Source organism: Lagopus muta, chromosome 1 (genome assembly GCF_023343835.1).
Source record: "Lagopus muta isolate bLagMut1 chromosome 1, bLagMut1 primary, whole genome shotgun sequence".
NCBI classification, from domain to species: Eukaryota; Metazoa; Chordata; class Aves; order Galliformes; family Phasianidae; genus Lagopus; species Lagopus muta.
Window position 1 is genome coordinate 42,198,676 of NC_064433.1, and position 15,780 is coordinate 42,214,455.

Sequence of the window (15,780 nt, forward strand, 5' to 3'; positions counted from 1 at the left end):
TATTAATAACATTACTATTTAATAATTTCAAGGGATTAGGAAGTTTATGCAAGATGAGATAAGATTCACTTCTAATGTTTTCTTTTTACGTGCTATTTTTCTTTAAGACAGAACACTCATGAACATTCATTGAAATCTGAGAAGTTGGTACAGTTGAGGAAAAAATGACTTTTTCATGAGCTTCTACAGAATATGCAAAAGAGCTAAGTGAGATCTTCAATGGTAAGTTTAACTTCTGTTATTATTACAGTTACTCTGTACCAGTTCTTGAATGCCTTTATTTATTACTCTCTACAGGTTTCCCGTCCTTCAGAATGTTTGCAGTATGTTATTTTAATTGCATTTGAAACTTTTTATTAGAAACAACTTTTAAACTAAAAAATGCAAATCATTAATGCATTGTCTGCCCTTCTGATAATGTAAGCCATCAGCATGTTAATTTATTCGGGGTTCTAGAGTGCCTAATTTTCAGTTCTCCAGTTTGCAACATTCACTTCAGTTGCACAGCTTTTTGCTGTAAATTACGTCCCAAGTCATCTCCAGTTTTAGGTCTTAGTAGTAGAACGTGAAATGCAGTAGTATCAATGTGAAATACAAGTATCCAGTTTGTGTGAGGGCTTTTTAGGTTGGTACGTTAGCTCTTTAATGAAAATATTTATTTTAAACACTGAATTAGATAAAATGAATAAGACTTGAGGAAAAAAAATCTGTTAGTGATTTTTAGGTGAATAACATCGTTAACTTATAAAATATGGGAAGTATTAATTTGATTTTTATTTACCAAGTATAGTGTTTATTCAGTGAAATTGCCCATTTATCTGTCTGAATATTGCAGCTTTTGTCCATGAAAGATCTTAGAGAAGATGGCTGAAATAAGCCTGAAGGAAGTGGCTCTAATAGTTGGTGTGGTGGCAGCCTGCTACTGGAACAGTCTCTTTTGTGGCTTTGTTTTTGATGATGTTTCAGCAATTTTGGACAACAAAGATTTGCACCCTTCTACTCCATTAAAAAATCTGTTTCAGAATGACTTCTGGGGGACTCCGATGTCTGAGGTAAACTGTCTGTGGAACTTTTAGACGAAATAGGGGAAAAAAAATACAGACAATTTTTACACTTTTTTCCCTAATGTGGTTTTAACCACACTAAAACAGTTGGATGGAATTTGATGATGTTTGTATTTTGAACTATTGGATTAGGAGTAGATGTCTCTTGTAATTTTTCCTTTCAGTAAAAGAGCTTATAAGAAAATACTTCAGGTTTCTGTGTTACCTAATTTTAGTACAGAAATTAGACAAATTTGACAATTTTCCCTTCTCCCACATACACATTGACTTAGAATAGTATTTATTTCTAGTGTCTGTCTGGAAGGAAAGATAACACTGAAACAACAAATCTAGGATTTGGAGAATAGGGATTTAATCTATTCATTTGAGTAAGTATATTGTTATGGATTGAGAGTTTTTAGTTAGTAGTCTATGTTGAGTCACTACATTTTTATTTGAAAAGCTGCACTGGCATTAAAGTTGTCAATAAATATCATTAAGCAGCAGTACCAGAAGGGTTTACATAAAATTTGGAAAGTCACACGTGATACCATTGATGGACACATGAGGAAAAGAAAAAAAAAGACTGTCATACATGTTCTGCCTAAAAGACTTTCCACCTTGTAATCTTCACCTTTTCATGTTTGTAATATACATCAATTTTATTATGAAATAATAATTGCTAGATCTATAAATAGGCTTTGATATGTAATTTTTGTATAAGGAAAGCTTCCAGACTTTTTCAGACACCCAATCCTGTAGTCATTCAGAGTACATGGGCTCCTAAATTCCAGATCTGATTTTGCACTTAGAAAGCAAACAAAGGTCTGATGAAACTTAGCAAAACTCAGATTAATTTGAATGTTTGTGACTTTTAAATTATGTTTCACATCTTGTGCAGTTTCAGTGTTTTTCATATTTATGTGCAATTTCACATTTCATATGTGCACATTGGCTGGTACACATATTAAGAATATGTAGGTAATACATTTATCTGAGCGCACCAGAATTTTTATTTTCTAAAATATGAAATGTGAGATTGATCAAAGCACCTGAATAATACATTGGAACTGTGGGGAAGATGGAAAAAATAATTAGAGTTAACTTCTCTGTTTCGACAGCTGTATTTTCAATTTAGTTTTCATTTCATTCACTGTACTTCATTGTTAGTATTACTAATTTTCATGTCTTTATTTTTAAGGTAGATGTCAGAATAGTGGGGGGAAATCCTGAGAGCACAGATTTTTAAAAAGATATTTTGGAATAAATGTACTGTTATAAAATGGTTGTGACTCATTTTTTTTATTTCCTTTCAGGAGCGGAGTCATAAATCTTACCGACCGCTCACAGTTCTCACATTTCGCTTTAACTACTTGTTCAGCGAGTTAAATGCAGTTTCTTATCACTTCCTAAATCTCATCTTTCACGGGGTGGTTTGTGTAGTCTTCCTCAAGGTCTGTAAGCTTTTCTTGGACAACCAGAGCAGCATAGTTGCATCCCTGCTCTTTGCAGTGCACCCAATACATACTGAAGCGGTAGGTAAACCTGCTATGTGCTTGATTTGTTCAAACTGCAATTTTTAAGCTTAGATGTTGCATTTTGTGTAAATGGTTATATACAGTAAATCCAAAAGGTGTGTGCTTTTTTTTTCTTTCTATATACTGTTTACTCAGCTATTTGTGAATTGTTATAGAGATGACCAGCTTTAATGCTCTGAGTTGTTTGACGTTCATGCAGCTAATGAGAAATAAGTAAAGAAACATTCATTTAGCTATAAAATAATTTGAGACTCTTCTGTGACCATTTCACTTTTATTATGATGACTGCTTTAGCTCGCATAATATTTGTGTTTTGCGATGTAGTGTTTTACAAGTACTATCAGTACCTCTCAATTCATTTTTCATGAGTTCAGTTCATTTGCCAAGCTACTTATAGCTAATCACAGAGCCTGTTCTACTTTTTTTTTTGCCAGTATATCCTGCTAGTAAGACTCTTGGTAGTATTGTTACTGCTATACTGCATTTAACTTAGTTTAACTTTGTTTGAACGAACATCAGAACGAAGAAATACATATGCTTCTTATTTACCTTTCCATTGATATGGAAGTGTTTCTCTGCAGTGGAAAGCAGTATTTATACAAACTGCCTGATTCTATGCTATTTGATGTTTAACCAGTCTTCTAGCAATATTTTGAAGTAAATCTTCATGTGATTAATCAAGTTTCCAGGAGAAACTGTGATAAAGCAGATACGTAGAATTTTCTGTTGTTCCTTCTGTATCATGTAGGTTGGCTCACCTAGATTTCACTTCACATTCGTTACAGAGCCTATTCAAAAACTCTTTTTTCTCTTATGTTGTTACATAGTTTTCAGAAAATTGTAAATATTAGAAGCACAGAATCATTAAGGTTGGAAATGACCTCTAAGATCATTGAGTCCAACTGTTCACCTATCACCACCGTACCCATCACCATTCACAGGTGCAGATACCATTTTGGGTTTCAGATTGGACAGCCCGTAATTCTTGAATGAATTTCTCTAGAGCACAGGGAAGGAAATTTGTCCTTTGTGGCTTTCCTTCTTGTTGAGGAGTGAATATCTCATAAAGATAATCCTGTAACTTTTATATCATAGAAGTAATGTAGAGACCTTTTCTTGGCCCTGTTGGACACAGCTTGCCGTTTTTGAACACAGGTTCCTACTATCCATACATATCCATCCAGAGTTCTAATCTTTCTTTCTTGTTAAGTCAGAAATCTCTTTCCGTAGAAATTCAGAAAACTACATCTATGTATTTCAAGCAAATTTTTATAGAAAATAAGTTCAGAGTGTTTATAATTGGCTGCTATCTGAGCTATTGTTATGTCCTTTCTGTAAGAAAATGAATGCATGTTTAAAATTGCAGAAGTTAAATTTCTAAAAAAATAAATTATTGGGGAAAGCAAGGGTTAGTAATGTGTTAGTTCTGCTTGCTTTTCTGTTTGAAAAAAACATGCTTAAGTTTCAAAGTTTGGCTTTGCTTATTTATAGTAAATGTGATAGCATCTTTATAGGAGCATTAGCAAGTTGCTAGTGACTTAGGTTACTGATTTGTGTCTGTGTAATACTTTTTTCACTTCTTTCATTGTGTGATTCTATGAATCCATTAGTTTATTTTGCTTGAATTGTCAGATTCTTTTTGAGATAACAGTAACACAGTTAACTGCTCTTAATACCTTGCAATAGAATTACCAAAGAGTTGCATAAGGCTTGTGAAACCATGCAAGCTTATTCTTTAATGCAGTGTATTATGAAGCATAAAATACAGTTGAAGCAAAATAATGTAGTAATGTGTGCAGTATTTGATGTTAGCCACATGAGGGCACTTTAACACTGCACAATTACTAGAACTTTGTGCTGTACTTAAAACCTTTATATAGTCTTGAGATTCCACTGCTGTGGTGTATGTAGGTACTCAACAGAAAAATAATTTATTTCTCCCTACATTTAAATTTAAGCTTTCTGATTTTGAGACATACTGCATTTTATTCTTTCTAGTGTTTGCATGGAGAATGCCATGTAACGTACAACTAAGAAAAGATTCTTGTATTTGAAAGTTGTAGTTTGTGCATAAGGAAATGAGGTAATAACTGACTGTATTTTAGAATCTTAGATTTGGGTGTCAAGTGACTTACTCAGACTTTAATAAGAACTCTAGAAAGGTTGCAGTCCTAGTTTTCATATCATTTGATAGTACTTCTTGTTTCAAGTATCTTGCTGGATATTTGAAATGTATCTGAAATTAATTCCTTCAATTTAGTCTTATTGTTTTGCAAAAGGGTTTGAAATAGGAGATATAATACATGCAATATCAAACCTTTACCTGTATGTTGACAAAGGGCAAAAAAGACAAAAGTCTTGGAAAATCTAATGGAACAGCATAAATAGAGGGGAAAAAAAATTCTGCTTGACTTGAGAGAGAAAATGGGCTGTTGAGAAAGTAATATATCATTTTTGAGGAAAAATGATTGAAAAATGCCATCCATCTCACTTGTACTTGTCTCTGAGTTCCAGTTCAGACATTCTACCTAGCTTATGTCCGTTCAGGCCAGAAGCATTTTGACCACCCACTGAGCTCAAGGGATGTGAAGTAACCTTGTAAATGCTGGTGTCTTCTCTTCATAAGTCACCTTTGTATCCAGAAATAGTCTCTCTTTTGTTGGCTCGGGATTGTGGAGGCACACCAGCAAACTTGCTTTACCTATGATCTCCTTCAACAGATCTAAATTCTACTTCATGCTGGACAGTTTTGTGGTGCAGACCAAGAGTCTTTGAAACATCTGAGACCAAACAGTTTTGAAATGAGTACCTTTGTACTACCCAAAATGTTAACACAGTTACTGATGCCATACCAGTTTTGAAATATGCTTTGTGACTGTGCATGTTTCAGTGAGTCCTTTGGTAAATTTAAACTTGGTGAACTGTACTGCCAATGGAAGCAACAGAGAATGATTTCAAAGTCAGTTCTGAATGTTTGTTGTTTTAACACCATGACCTTGGATATTGAATTACTTTCTTGTTAATGCTGTGCTGGATCAATCGTGCTTGACCAGGAATGTGCCTAGCTATAAAAATTTCTAGCACAATCTGGATGGCCGAGAGTCGCATTTGAGCATCATCGTAATTACATGGTGAGCTATGAGGTTTTTGTAGCCAAATTTGACTGTCAACCTTGGTATAGTACGCTGCTTTCAACTTGTTTGCTCAAAAAGAACCCAAGAGTAATCAGACACATTATAGGCAGTCCTAAATGATACTATAATTAGAACAGTGGCTACTACAGTAGATACTAATGTAGTGCTTCTCCACATTTTCGTAGAATCCTTTTCTCTGTGTCCAACTACTGAGAGAGGGCAGTACCTGTAATGTTAATATTGCCAGCAAAATTATCATTCAAAAAGTTGTCAAACAAAATTTTAGACAAAATTGTAGTAAAGCCTGAGCCGTTCTTTACCTTCACTACTCAGTTTGACATCAGTGTACAGATAACTTTGTAGCATCACTTAGGTGAGTGCTTCTTTCAGATTCAGCTCCATTTATTCAGCTTAAAAAGGCATGGATAAAAATAACAATTGTAGTTTCTGTATGTCACTGTTTGCAGGGTGTGTATGTAAGTGAATGTGACAAGATCTTTCTTCCAATTTTTGTTGATGAAAGCCAGTTTATTTGAAGTATTACTTCAAATAAAGTCATTATTCTACTCAAATTCTGCCTCAAGTGCTATTTGTGGCTGGTATTATTGAAGATAAGAATATAGCATTTCTCAATTATCTCATTTATGGTGGTACTTATAAGCGGTGGTACAAAAGGTGTCTGAAGGATGCCTATATCGTAGTGTTTATTTTTCAGCTGTGATTGAACTGAAAGGAGTCTTGATCTTATTAAACTTTTCTTCTAGTTTACAGATTGTGTTTATTCATATCCCAATAATATTGGCATGCACTAGTCTAATACTAGAAGCCAACTAGAATTTTTTTTTCTTCTTTCTCTTTTAGGTAACTGGAGTTGTGGGCAGAGCAGAGCTTTTATCATCTATCTTTTTTCTAGCTGCATTTTTATCATACACTAAATCTAAAGGACCAGATAATACCATAGGTAAATGACCTCCAAATATGTGTATCTTAATTTCTGTATTAGTGATAAAGAGCTCTTAAAATGTCAATGCACATATGCTGGTTATTAAGCAAATATCAAAGAATGTCCCAAAAGCCATCAACCCCATATTATCCCTGTAGCAGTACTTCCAGTCACAAATTGCGTTTTATTTTCTTCAAGACTAAAGCATTTTTTAAAATGTTTTGTTAAACCTTGAGTTCTCTAATGACAGAGATTCTTGTACTAACTCCATTGAATGCAGGTGGAAGTATTCTTAGATCCTTCAGTTGGTGCCAAGTAAGCTGCAGAGTTTCAGTAGAGGTGTAGGAGGCTTATCACTTTTCCAGAGTCAGTTTGACCTTGTGAAAATTTATGACTGCCTTTAAAACATACATTTGAAAAGTTATCCTGGTGAGTTAGGAAAGATTGTTTTTTTTCTTTCTTATCAAGAGATCCAACCTTTGCCTTTTAATTAGTTCTTTCAGTTTAAGGAAGGCGGTTTTAAAACTGGTAACTTGTAAATAATTTTCTGTAGAATAAGACTGGGAATGTTGCCTTGAGTAACAACTGACATGTTGGGTAAATTTATAGAGCACGTTCAAACATAAAGAATCAGTCTTCATCTCTCAGGTTAACTTACTGAGTTTTTTGTTGTAATATGAAACATTTTCAATTGTGTCTTCTTGATTTGCAGTGTGGACTCCCATTGCATTGACTGTGTTTCTAGTAGCTGTTGCAACACTGTGTAAAGAACAAGGAATTACAGTGGTGGGGATATGCTGTGTCTATGAAGTATTTATTGCTCAAGGGGTAAGATGCAGTTGAAATTCAGATTCTTCTCAAGAATTCTGTAAAAAGACATTGAAGACATAGAAGCATAATATTTCATCACTGATTTTGTCAGCTCAAGCTAATTCTGTAGTTACATTAAAATCTTCAGATGTTCTTTTTTACTTAATTGATGTTTAAAATACATTCATCATGGACAGGGATTCATATGCCTTCTAAGTTGTCATTTACATAGGAAACATTACTGAATTACTTGAGGAAGGAATCCCATATCTATATGAAAACCTCATGTTTTAGTTTATTAAGGCTTGCAAAGACTTGTATAAGTCTTGATTAAAGTATTGAGGTACATACAGATGGAGATTTGTTTTTAAATCCTTTAACTAAAGAATTTAAAGTAGAGAACATACATTCTGAAGATGCACTTCATGAGTTTCTTATGAATAACTAGATGTTTTGGAGTATGTTGTTTGAATCAGTATTACTTTAATGAAATTTGTTGCTTTAAGAATTACTTCAGTTTCTAATCTAAAGGCTTCATGCTGAGCTTTGCTAAGTCCATACATGAACTTTTCTTTAGAGAAGCATTTTTCCTTTAGTGAAAGACTTACTGACTTTTTAATAGTCAACTCATAGGCAGTTAAAAATATATATAAATAATGCAAGAAAATATTTTGAATGTACTATTCCTTAATTATTTAAGTTATGAATTGTTATATTGTAAAAGGTGAAAGATTGTCTACCTTAGCATGCTCAAGGCTAAAATTACACATTCTTGTGATTGAAGAAATCTGTGTTTGCAACTATTTGGCTTTATGTGTCAAGTGAATAAGCATGTCATTTTCAAACTGGATTTCTAAAGGAATGATCTGTATGTGTCCATACTTTTCATGCCTCTACTTTTCAGAGTAACTTTTTATCTAAATCTAATTTTTTAAAAATTTTTAACAAGTTTGTGCAAGTCAGTTGAGTAGAATAGATAAAATGTAAACAAAGTCTTCTGCTGAGAGTGTAAGTGTAGCATGAACCTTTCAATGTCTGTACTTTAGTTAGCCAGTGTATGTGAAGCCATAAGTTGTCCCTAGTGCAAGAAATGAAGGCACAGGCAAAGAAGTTGGTGCACTGGGAAGAAATCAGGTTACATAATGTTCAAGATTGTAACACTCAAGAGTCAGGGACAGGTAGGTTAGTGCAGTAGAGGAGTAAAATTGAAAGCCATGGCTGATCAGAAATAAGGTATTTCTGCTGTACCTGGATATTTTGTTCATTGGACAAATTTTCAAAGGAGCTAATAAAAAAAAAAAGTAAAATTTATTTCATGGTCATACTTTGTTTTATGAATTCTGTGCTTGAGGATGGAACACTTTTTCATCTGTCAGTACAAAATACAGTATTAAAGGAAAGTGAGTTCTGCTATGATAGTGCTAGTAATAATATCTATGTAGAGTTGTTTTTATTAGAATGGTGCACTTAGGGAGTGGGGCATGTGGAAAACAGAAACATGAATTAAGTATTTGAAGCATGCTTTTACAGAAAAACAAGTCAAAAAAGATGAAATACCTTTTATTTACCTAAGTTAATGAATACACTGATTAACAACACCTTTTCCTTTGCAGTATACCTTGCCAGTTCTGTGGGATACAGCTGTTCAGATTCTTCGAGGAAAGGGCAGTATTCCTTTCTCCATGCTCCAAACACTGTTGAAGCTCATAGTCCTAATGTTTAGTACGCTGCTTCTTGTTGTTGTCAGAGTCCAGGTTATCCAGTCTCAACTTCCAGTGTTTACAAGGTAATGGAAAGTGTCTTGCTTACGGGTACTGATACATAAGATGTAACTTAATGGTATTTGAATAAAATGGTCAAAGATGCATTTACCTAAGGTGTCTAAAAAGATGTTGTTTAAAAAAAAAAACAAAACTTTTGGTTGCTAATTAGCTCTAATGATGTAGAAATTAAGTTTCATTACGGATTTTTTTCTTTTTTGACTTCGTGTCTGAAACTTGTCTGAGTACTTCAGAACTTTTAACAAGTATTTCCTTGTCTACATATGATTAATTGTTTTGTTTTCTATGGAGAACATGTGTATCTTCACGTACAGAATCTAGGATAAATGTATATGAATACTGGTAGAACAGAAAAACTGTAATTTACTGTGAAAATGTGAAATAATATAAAAGTGTAATGTTTTTCCTTGATAGAACTTTCAAAAACTTTTAAAATGATAAATGGAGCAACTCTCAGGAGGAGGGCTGTAAATCATTGTTTGTTGAAACAATCAATCAACAAACATTTGTTTCCTGAAGCAATCATTCAGTTTGTTAAAACAGAACAGTTACATTCCTAAACATTCCCAATTATTAAAGTGTTTCAGAGAAGGCTCTGTCCTGCAATGCTAAGATGCAGTGTCATGCATGAGTCACCAGGGTACACACTTTACAAATGCAGGAAGATCAGTGCAAGAGCTATTGTGCAAAGGCTGCTCTGTAACTAATACCTTCTACTTTCTGATGTTGGCTCACAATATCAGAAGCAGATGTTGGTAGTATGGCAGTAGACGCTGAATCTTCCCGCCAATATTTTGCTACATTTTGTTGCCATGTGACAGATGGCAGCAGAGGGGGAGTGTGATAAAATGGCATCTGATGTGGAAGTGCATAAATGCAAAGGTGTCATTGAATTCCTCCATGCAGAAAAAATGGTACCCATTGGCACTTGCTGAATTTTTATGGAGATAGACAGTAGATGTGAGTACAGTGAAGCAGTGGTGACAACAGTGTGAAAGACAAGCCACTTCCAGATGTCAATGCACAACTGTCACACCACAAAATGAAGAGTGTCTTGATCAGCTCATGGTAGTGATGATTTTGAAAAACTGTGTTCTGTGGCTGAGAATTGTCTCTGTCAAACAGTGTTATTGTGCTATTTGTATCTGTTGTAGTTTCCACGGAAATAAATAGGAGACATTACTTCCAGAGTGACCTAAGTACGAAGCTGTAATTGGCAGTTCAAGCTGTGATCTAGAGTTGCTTGCTTCTGGTCTTAAAATCAATGAAGATCATTATTTGCTTTCATTAAAAGCTCATTTTTCTCCTTTATTTTTCTTTAGGTTTGATAACCCAGCTGCTGTAAGTCCATCTCCAGCAAGGCAGCTGACTTTCAACTACCTCCTCCCTGTAAATGCTTGGCTTCTTCTCAACCCCTCAGAATTATGCTGTGACTGGACAATGGGAACTATCCCACTTGTGGAGTCTTTGTTAGACATCAGAAATGTTGCCACCCTTACATTCTTTTGCTTTCTGGGATCTTTGACTGTCTTCAGTCTCCGATATCCTGGGGATTCCTCCAAGACTGTACTGATGGTATGATTGATGCATTCGTTTTTTTTTTTTTTTATCCTTCTTCTCCCTGAATGTAACTGGCTTAGGATGTTTCATCACCTACCTAATCTTTGGTGACACTATGATGTATCTTCTTCTGGACTAGAGTGAACATGTAAGAGAAGAGAAAAATTGTTATAGCAGTTAACCCTTTGAATTGTAATTAAGTATGTGTCAGGGATGAGATGGGGTAAAATAAACAAGAATAAATATGGCTATTTTTTATTTGCCAACTGTATTATGGCTGTTTTGAAATATTCAGAAGTTGGCTAGAAAACTGGAGTTTTCAGCATTAATAAAAGCACTCCTCTTTAGTCTTTTTTGTTTTCTAAATGAAAACTAGATTTGTCAACCTAAAAAATCACTTGCTTTTTTTTTTTTTTTTTTTTTTGCTAATATATGATCTTGGAATTGAAATGGATTCTCAGGAAAGAGTATTTTGGAGGAAGTGGAGCAAATGAAAAATATTTTTCATCTAAGAAGTAAAGGTTTGGGTTGCTGCTACTGCAGAATCTCATAAGATGAATGATTAGCTGATAGCATGTTCTTTATGTTCTAATTCAGTGATGCAATTATGCTTGCAACAGATCTGCACGCATAATCTAAGCTTTTCTTAGTAGAAATGTGCTTTTTTTTTAATATGTAACTAGCCAACAGAAGTTTCAAATGGGTGGGAATATTTATGCACAATTAAACAGTAAGAATTTCTCTGCTAATCAGCAGACTTCAGACAGACTTCAATTCATGTCATGACCTAACACAGTTCTAATATAATAATGAGGTCTTCTGAGATCGTTAAGTAAAGGTTGTGAACTACAGTGAGGCTTAAGATAGTATAATCACTATTTAACAAAAGTTCTTTTCATATATACGTGTGTTGTGTATATAATCTTCTTATTTTTTAAAATTATTTTTTTATAACTTTGAACAACACTGTAAGGTGAAAGCCGTGTTGTCTTACAATTAACCATTAATATCCTGATGTATACAGGATATTCTGTTACAAGGTTTCTTCACTGTGGCTTGTCTGTTTTACGTATTAGAGAGTTGTAATACCATCTTTAAAATGAAGAAATTGAATCTTTCACAGTTTATAGCAGTTTTCCAGATAGCTATGTTGGAATACAGGTTGGTTTTTTTTGTTTTTTTTTGTGTGTTTCTTTGTTTGTTTGTTTTGCTTTTCTTAAGGTTTGTTTTTCAGGTTTTTGTTTGTTTTTAGAAAGCATTTTTCCACATTCAGTTCTTAGTACTTCCAATACAAGCTTGACTTTGACTGCTAGCCAAAATAAATTATTGCCCTGACAGGTGTAAGTTCTGTGTGTTGTCTGCATGGATTGCTCCTAACATAAAGGTGCTTTCAACACATCACAATTGAAAGTGTGACTTTTCATACTGTTTATTTTGAACTCTTAATGAATCTGACTCTTAATGAATCTGAGGGCTTTGTAAAGAACTTTACCAGTCTCTAGCACGTTTTGGTTCTTCCATTAGCCCCCTGTAACCCTCAGGTCTGATGCTGAAGCCTAAGGTAGATTTGCAAGTGACTTTCTTTTATGAGATTGAAAACAGTACAACTTCAAGCCTCCTGGAAAAATAGACATGTTTATTTTTACTTTGCATATAATCAATGAATATATAGATATTATAATTTAGAAATGTACAAGAAAGTTAAGCTAAACAGGTTACCATGGTAAAGAAGAATGGATGGAAAGCTTATCCTGGTCCTTGGCTTGCTGAGAAGACTCCAACAGGAGCAATTTCCAGAAGAGATCCTTCCCCAGTGGTAGTCAGTTCTCAAATGGGGTCTAGGAGAGGTGGAGCCAGGCTCCAGCCCTTTCCGTAGCACAGGTGAATTGCCTTAACCTTTGCTCCTAGGGCTGACTCATTGCTCACCTCAGGTAGTCAGTCAGAGGTTCGGGCTGTGATTCAGTAGTTCCCATACACTGCAAATAAAATGCAAAGGAGACAGAACCAAAATATGAGAGAGATCCAAAATACAAGACAGAAGAGAGACTTCAAGCATGTCTCAGTATGTCTTTCTGCATTTGCTGGGTATGGATGTGGGTGTTGTACTTCTTGTGAGACAAGAAGACAAGAGACAGAAGAATGGATTCCTCCTCCTACTTCTGCAAGTGACAGTGGACATCCCACAGTTCCTTACAAGTATTCTCACAGGATGAACTAAGAAGAAATGTGGAAGTTGAAGGACCCATTTTCAGCCATAATCTATTTAAAACCAGTTATGTCCACGAAGAATAACTTTGGTAAGTTGATGGCATTCTATTTAACTTTGTCATGTTTTTATTTTTGCAATAAGTCCTAAAATTGCCTTTTCAAAATAACAGAACTGCAACAGTTCTAAACAGATAAATTGGTTCTTTGAAGTAGCTAATTTATTTTTTCAACTGATAACATTAAACTAACAAAAAAAATGGAATTGTGTATAGCAAATCAGAACTCATGCTTTGGCATGTTAATGACATTATGCTGCTTGAAATAATTGATTATTTTGACATTAACGAAGGACGTAAATAGAAACAAAATTCTCTTAAGCAACTGAAGTATTTTATACTCGCTGTTTGCTCAGTCCCTGTGAACAGTCAGATAACTTACTGTCAGAGTGAGTGACCTTTCAAAATAAGTTGCAGTATAAATATTGAAAATATTTAGTACTAAAAATAGCACAGATCTAGAATTACTTTGATGTCTTCTCACTAGGTTCCAGAGTCAAGCTGTGATGGCTTTTATTTTTGATGTGAAGTATTTTGGGTATACACTTGCCTTTGTTAGCTACCAAAATTTTAATAAAGCTTATCTCTTGATAAATGCTTAGTGTTCCTAATAAAGATGCTTTATTATTATCCTTCTTCATGTCTCTCTTATGTTTAGATCTGCACTCAATCAAAAAAACTTCTTGGCTTTTTACTGTGCAAATGTCAAGAGCAGAGAGAGTATCTTTAGGCTTCTCAGAGAAAGTCTTTAGAACTTTTAAGTGATGTAACAGCCAAGACATCAGTACTTCTAAATTCTTTGATACTTGATTCTGTGCTTACATTTAAGTCTTTGAAATATTTCCTTGTGAACAGTAATCTGGCGGTTCACTTATTCATCATAGTTTATGGTCATATTTCAGAGTTTGTCACGTGCTTTGTGCTTTCTGCACACTCTAAATGTTTCTTTCTCTTCTAGGTTTTTCAGTTGCCTTGACTGGGACTTCTTTTTTTTTTTTTTTTTAACTGAACCTCTGCACCTGCTGAAAGACTGATAAAGAGAGTGAATGAAAAGAAGACATTTTTATCTACTGGAGCTTTGAGCCTGTCACTTACGAAATTGTATTTGAAGGACAGTATACTAAGGAGAGACAAAGGGACTGAAAGAGAATTTCAGTAAAACATTGTGTAACATGTTGCCATCAGAAAAATTTAAAAAGAACAGACAATGCAAAAACCTTGTTACTTAGGGATGATTCTTTTTATTACGTGTCTAGATTGTAAGCACTCAGTGCTACCAGGCACTTGCTGTGTGAGCTGCAGAATGCTTTGCACTGGAAAACAGTGGATTTCACTGTTCTGCTGTATACATGTTAACCTTGGGGCTTTGAGATCAATGTCCTTACTGTATTAAAAAAAAATAAATAAAAAATAGCAATAACGGAAAAAACTAACTTCTTAAAATCTTCAGAGATGACTTCTTCAAATCAGTGTTTTAAAATGAGTTAATATGTTTAAAAAAATGTACAAGTCTTATAGATTGTACACTGTACTGCATTGTGAATGGCTTGTATTTAAAAAGTCTGCAAAACAGCAGCACTTTTTTTTTGCTTCCAAGTATGCTTGGAAGATGCTTTCTGTTGATTTTCTTTTGTACAAGTTTGCAAATTACAAATTTCTAGAAAATTCGAGATTAAAAGTAGTACTCAGTTTATGCAGGGGTTTGGATTTTTTGTTTTTGTTATTTGTAACTTGGATGCCATGTATTTAGAAATAACTACTTAAACCTTCTGATGATATCAGAGATTGTAAAGCTCTTAGTCACTCAGAACTTAAAGCAAAAGGTTGTATCCTTTGAAACAGATGGTTTTCTATCTGTACTCAATCTAAGAGCTACAGTTAAGGAAGTTGATGAGTTCATTATCATTTTAAATATTTTTGTGTGCTAGTAGTGTGGTGTCTTAACATAGATGTTAATTCAGTAGTTGATTCTGGTTTTTATTATTCATATTTTTAAGAGAAACTAAAAACTGATTTCATTGTAAAAATAAGTGCTTTTTTACACTGTAAGTTGGTATAAAATTTTTATTGTTATGGAAGATAATGTCCAAAATTGTAGGACTGCCATGTTTTTGTATGTGTAACTTATTAAAATCCTGTTTTGTGCTTGATCATTTCATGTTAGTGTTTTGTCATACAGCTGCTCTTTTCTGTAATATGGAAAACCAAATACGTTTGTTGATTGTTAAAAAAGGAGTGTCATTTGCAAGTTCTAAGTTTCCATTTTCAGAATGGTCTCAATGTAAAACAGATCTGGTTATCAGTACAGTCTGTCACAACCCAATCTTGCTTACTAATTCATTTGTATTTCCTTTCTAGGCACTCTGCTTAATAGTGCTGCCATTCATTCCTGCATCAAATCTGTTTTTTCCTGTTGGATTTGTAGTAGCAGAACGAGTGTTGTATGTTCCTAGCATGGGATTCTGCATTTTAGTAGCGCATGGATGGAAGAAATTATCAAATAAAAGGTATGGTAGGTATATCCATAACTGGTTTAACTCATCTCTCTTTGTTTAATAAAGGATAAACCTATTTATGACTGCTAGCTCTCCCTGTAGATCTTTTAGTGGTGTTATTACATTACAACTCTTGTACTGTGCCCAGTTTTTATTATTGAATGTGGAGTAGTGACAGCTTGGCTGTCATGTGAACAGATGACAAGAAGGAA

The 15,780-nt window shown here is 34.2% G+C and overlaps 1 protein-coding gene across 8 annotated transcripts in view; it reads left to right on the top strand.

The window, feature by feature from the left end:
• The window catches only part of TMTC3 (transmembrane O-mannosyltransferase targeting cadherins 3), a 1,052,995-nt gene that overhangs the window by 10,879 nt on the left and 1,026,336 nt on the right, over nt 1-15,780 (top strand). For 6 of the 8 annotated variants that reach the window (XR_007374729.1, XM_048934632.1, XM_048934638.1 and 3 more), the window contains exons 2-9: nt 108-222; nt 836-1,052; nt 2,360-2,578; nt 6,577-6,676; nt 7,371-7,486; nt 9,082-9,254; nt 10,572-10,824; nt 15,432-15,580. Coding sequence is in view for 7 of the 8 variants with exons in the window: in XM_048934632.1 (XP_048790589.1) it covers nt 864-1,052; nt 2,360-2,578; nt 6,577-6,676; nt 7,371-7,486; nt 9,082-9,254; nt 10,572-10,824; nt 15,432-15,580 (1,199 nt within the window). In the remaining variant the exon portion in view is untranslated. The remainder of the gene's footprint in view (nt 1-107; nt 223-835; nt 1,053-2,359; nt 2,579-6,576; nt 6,677-7,370; nt 7,487-9,081; nt 9,255-10,571; nt 10,825-15,431; nt 15,581-15,780) is intronic. The other 2 variants (XM_048934633.1, XM_048934635.1) reach the window with 1 other exon arrangement.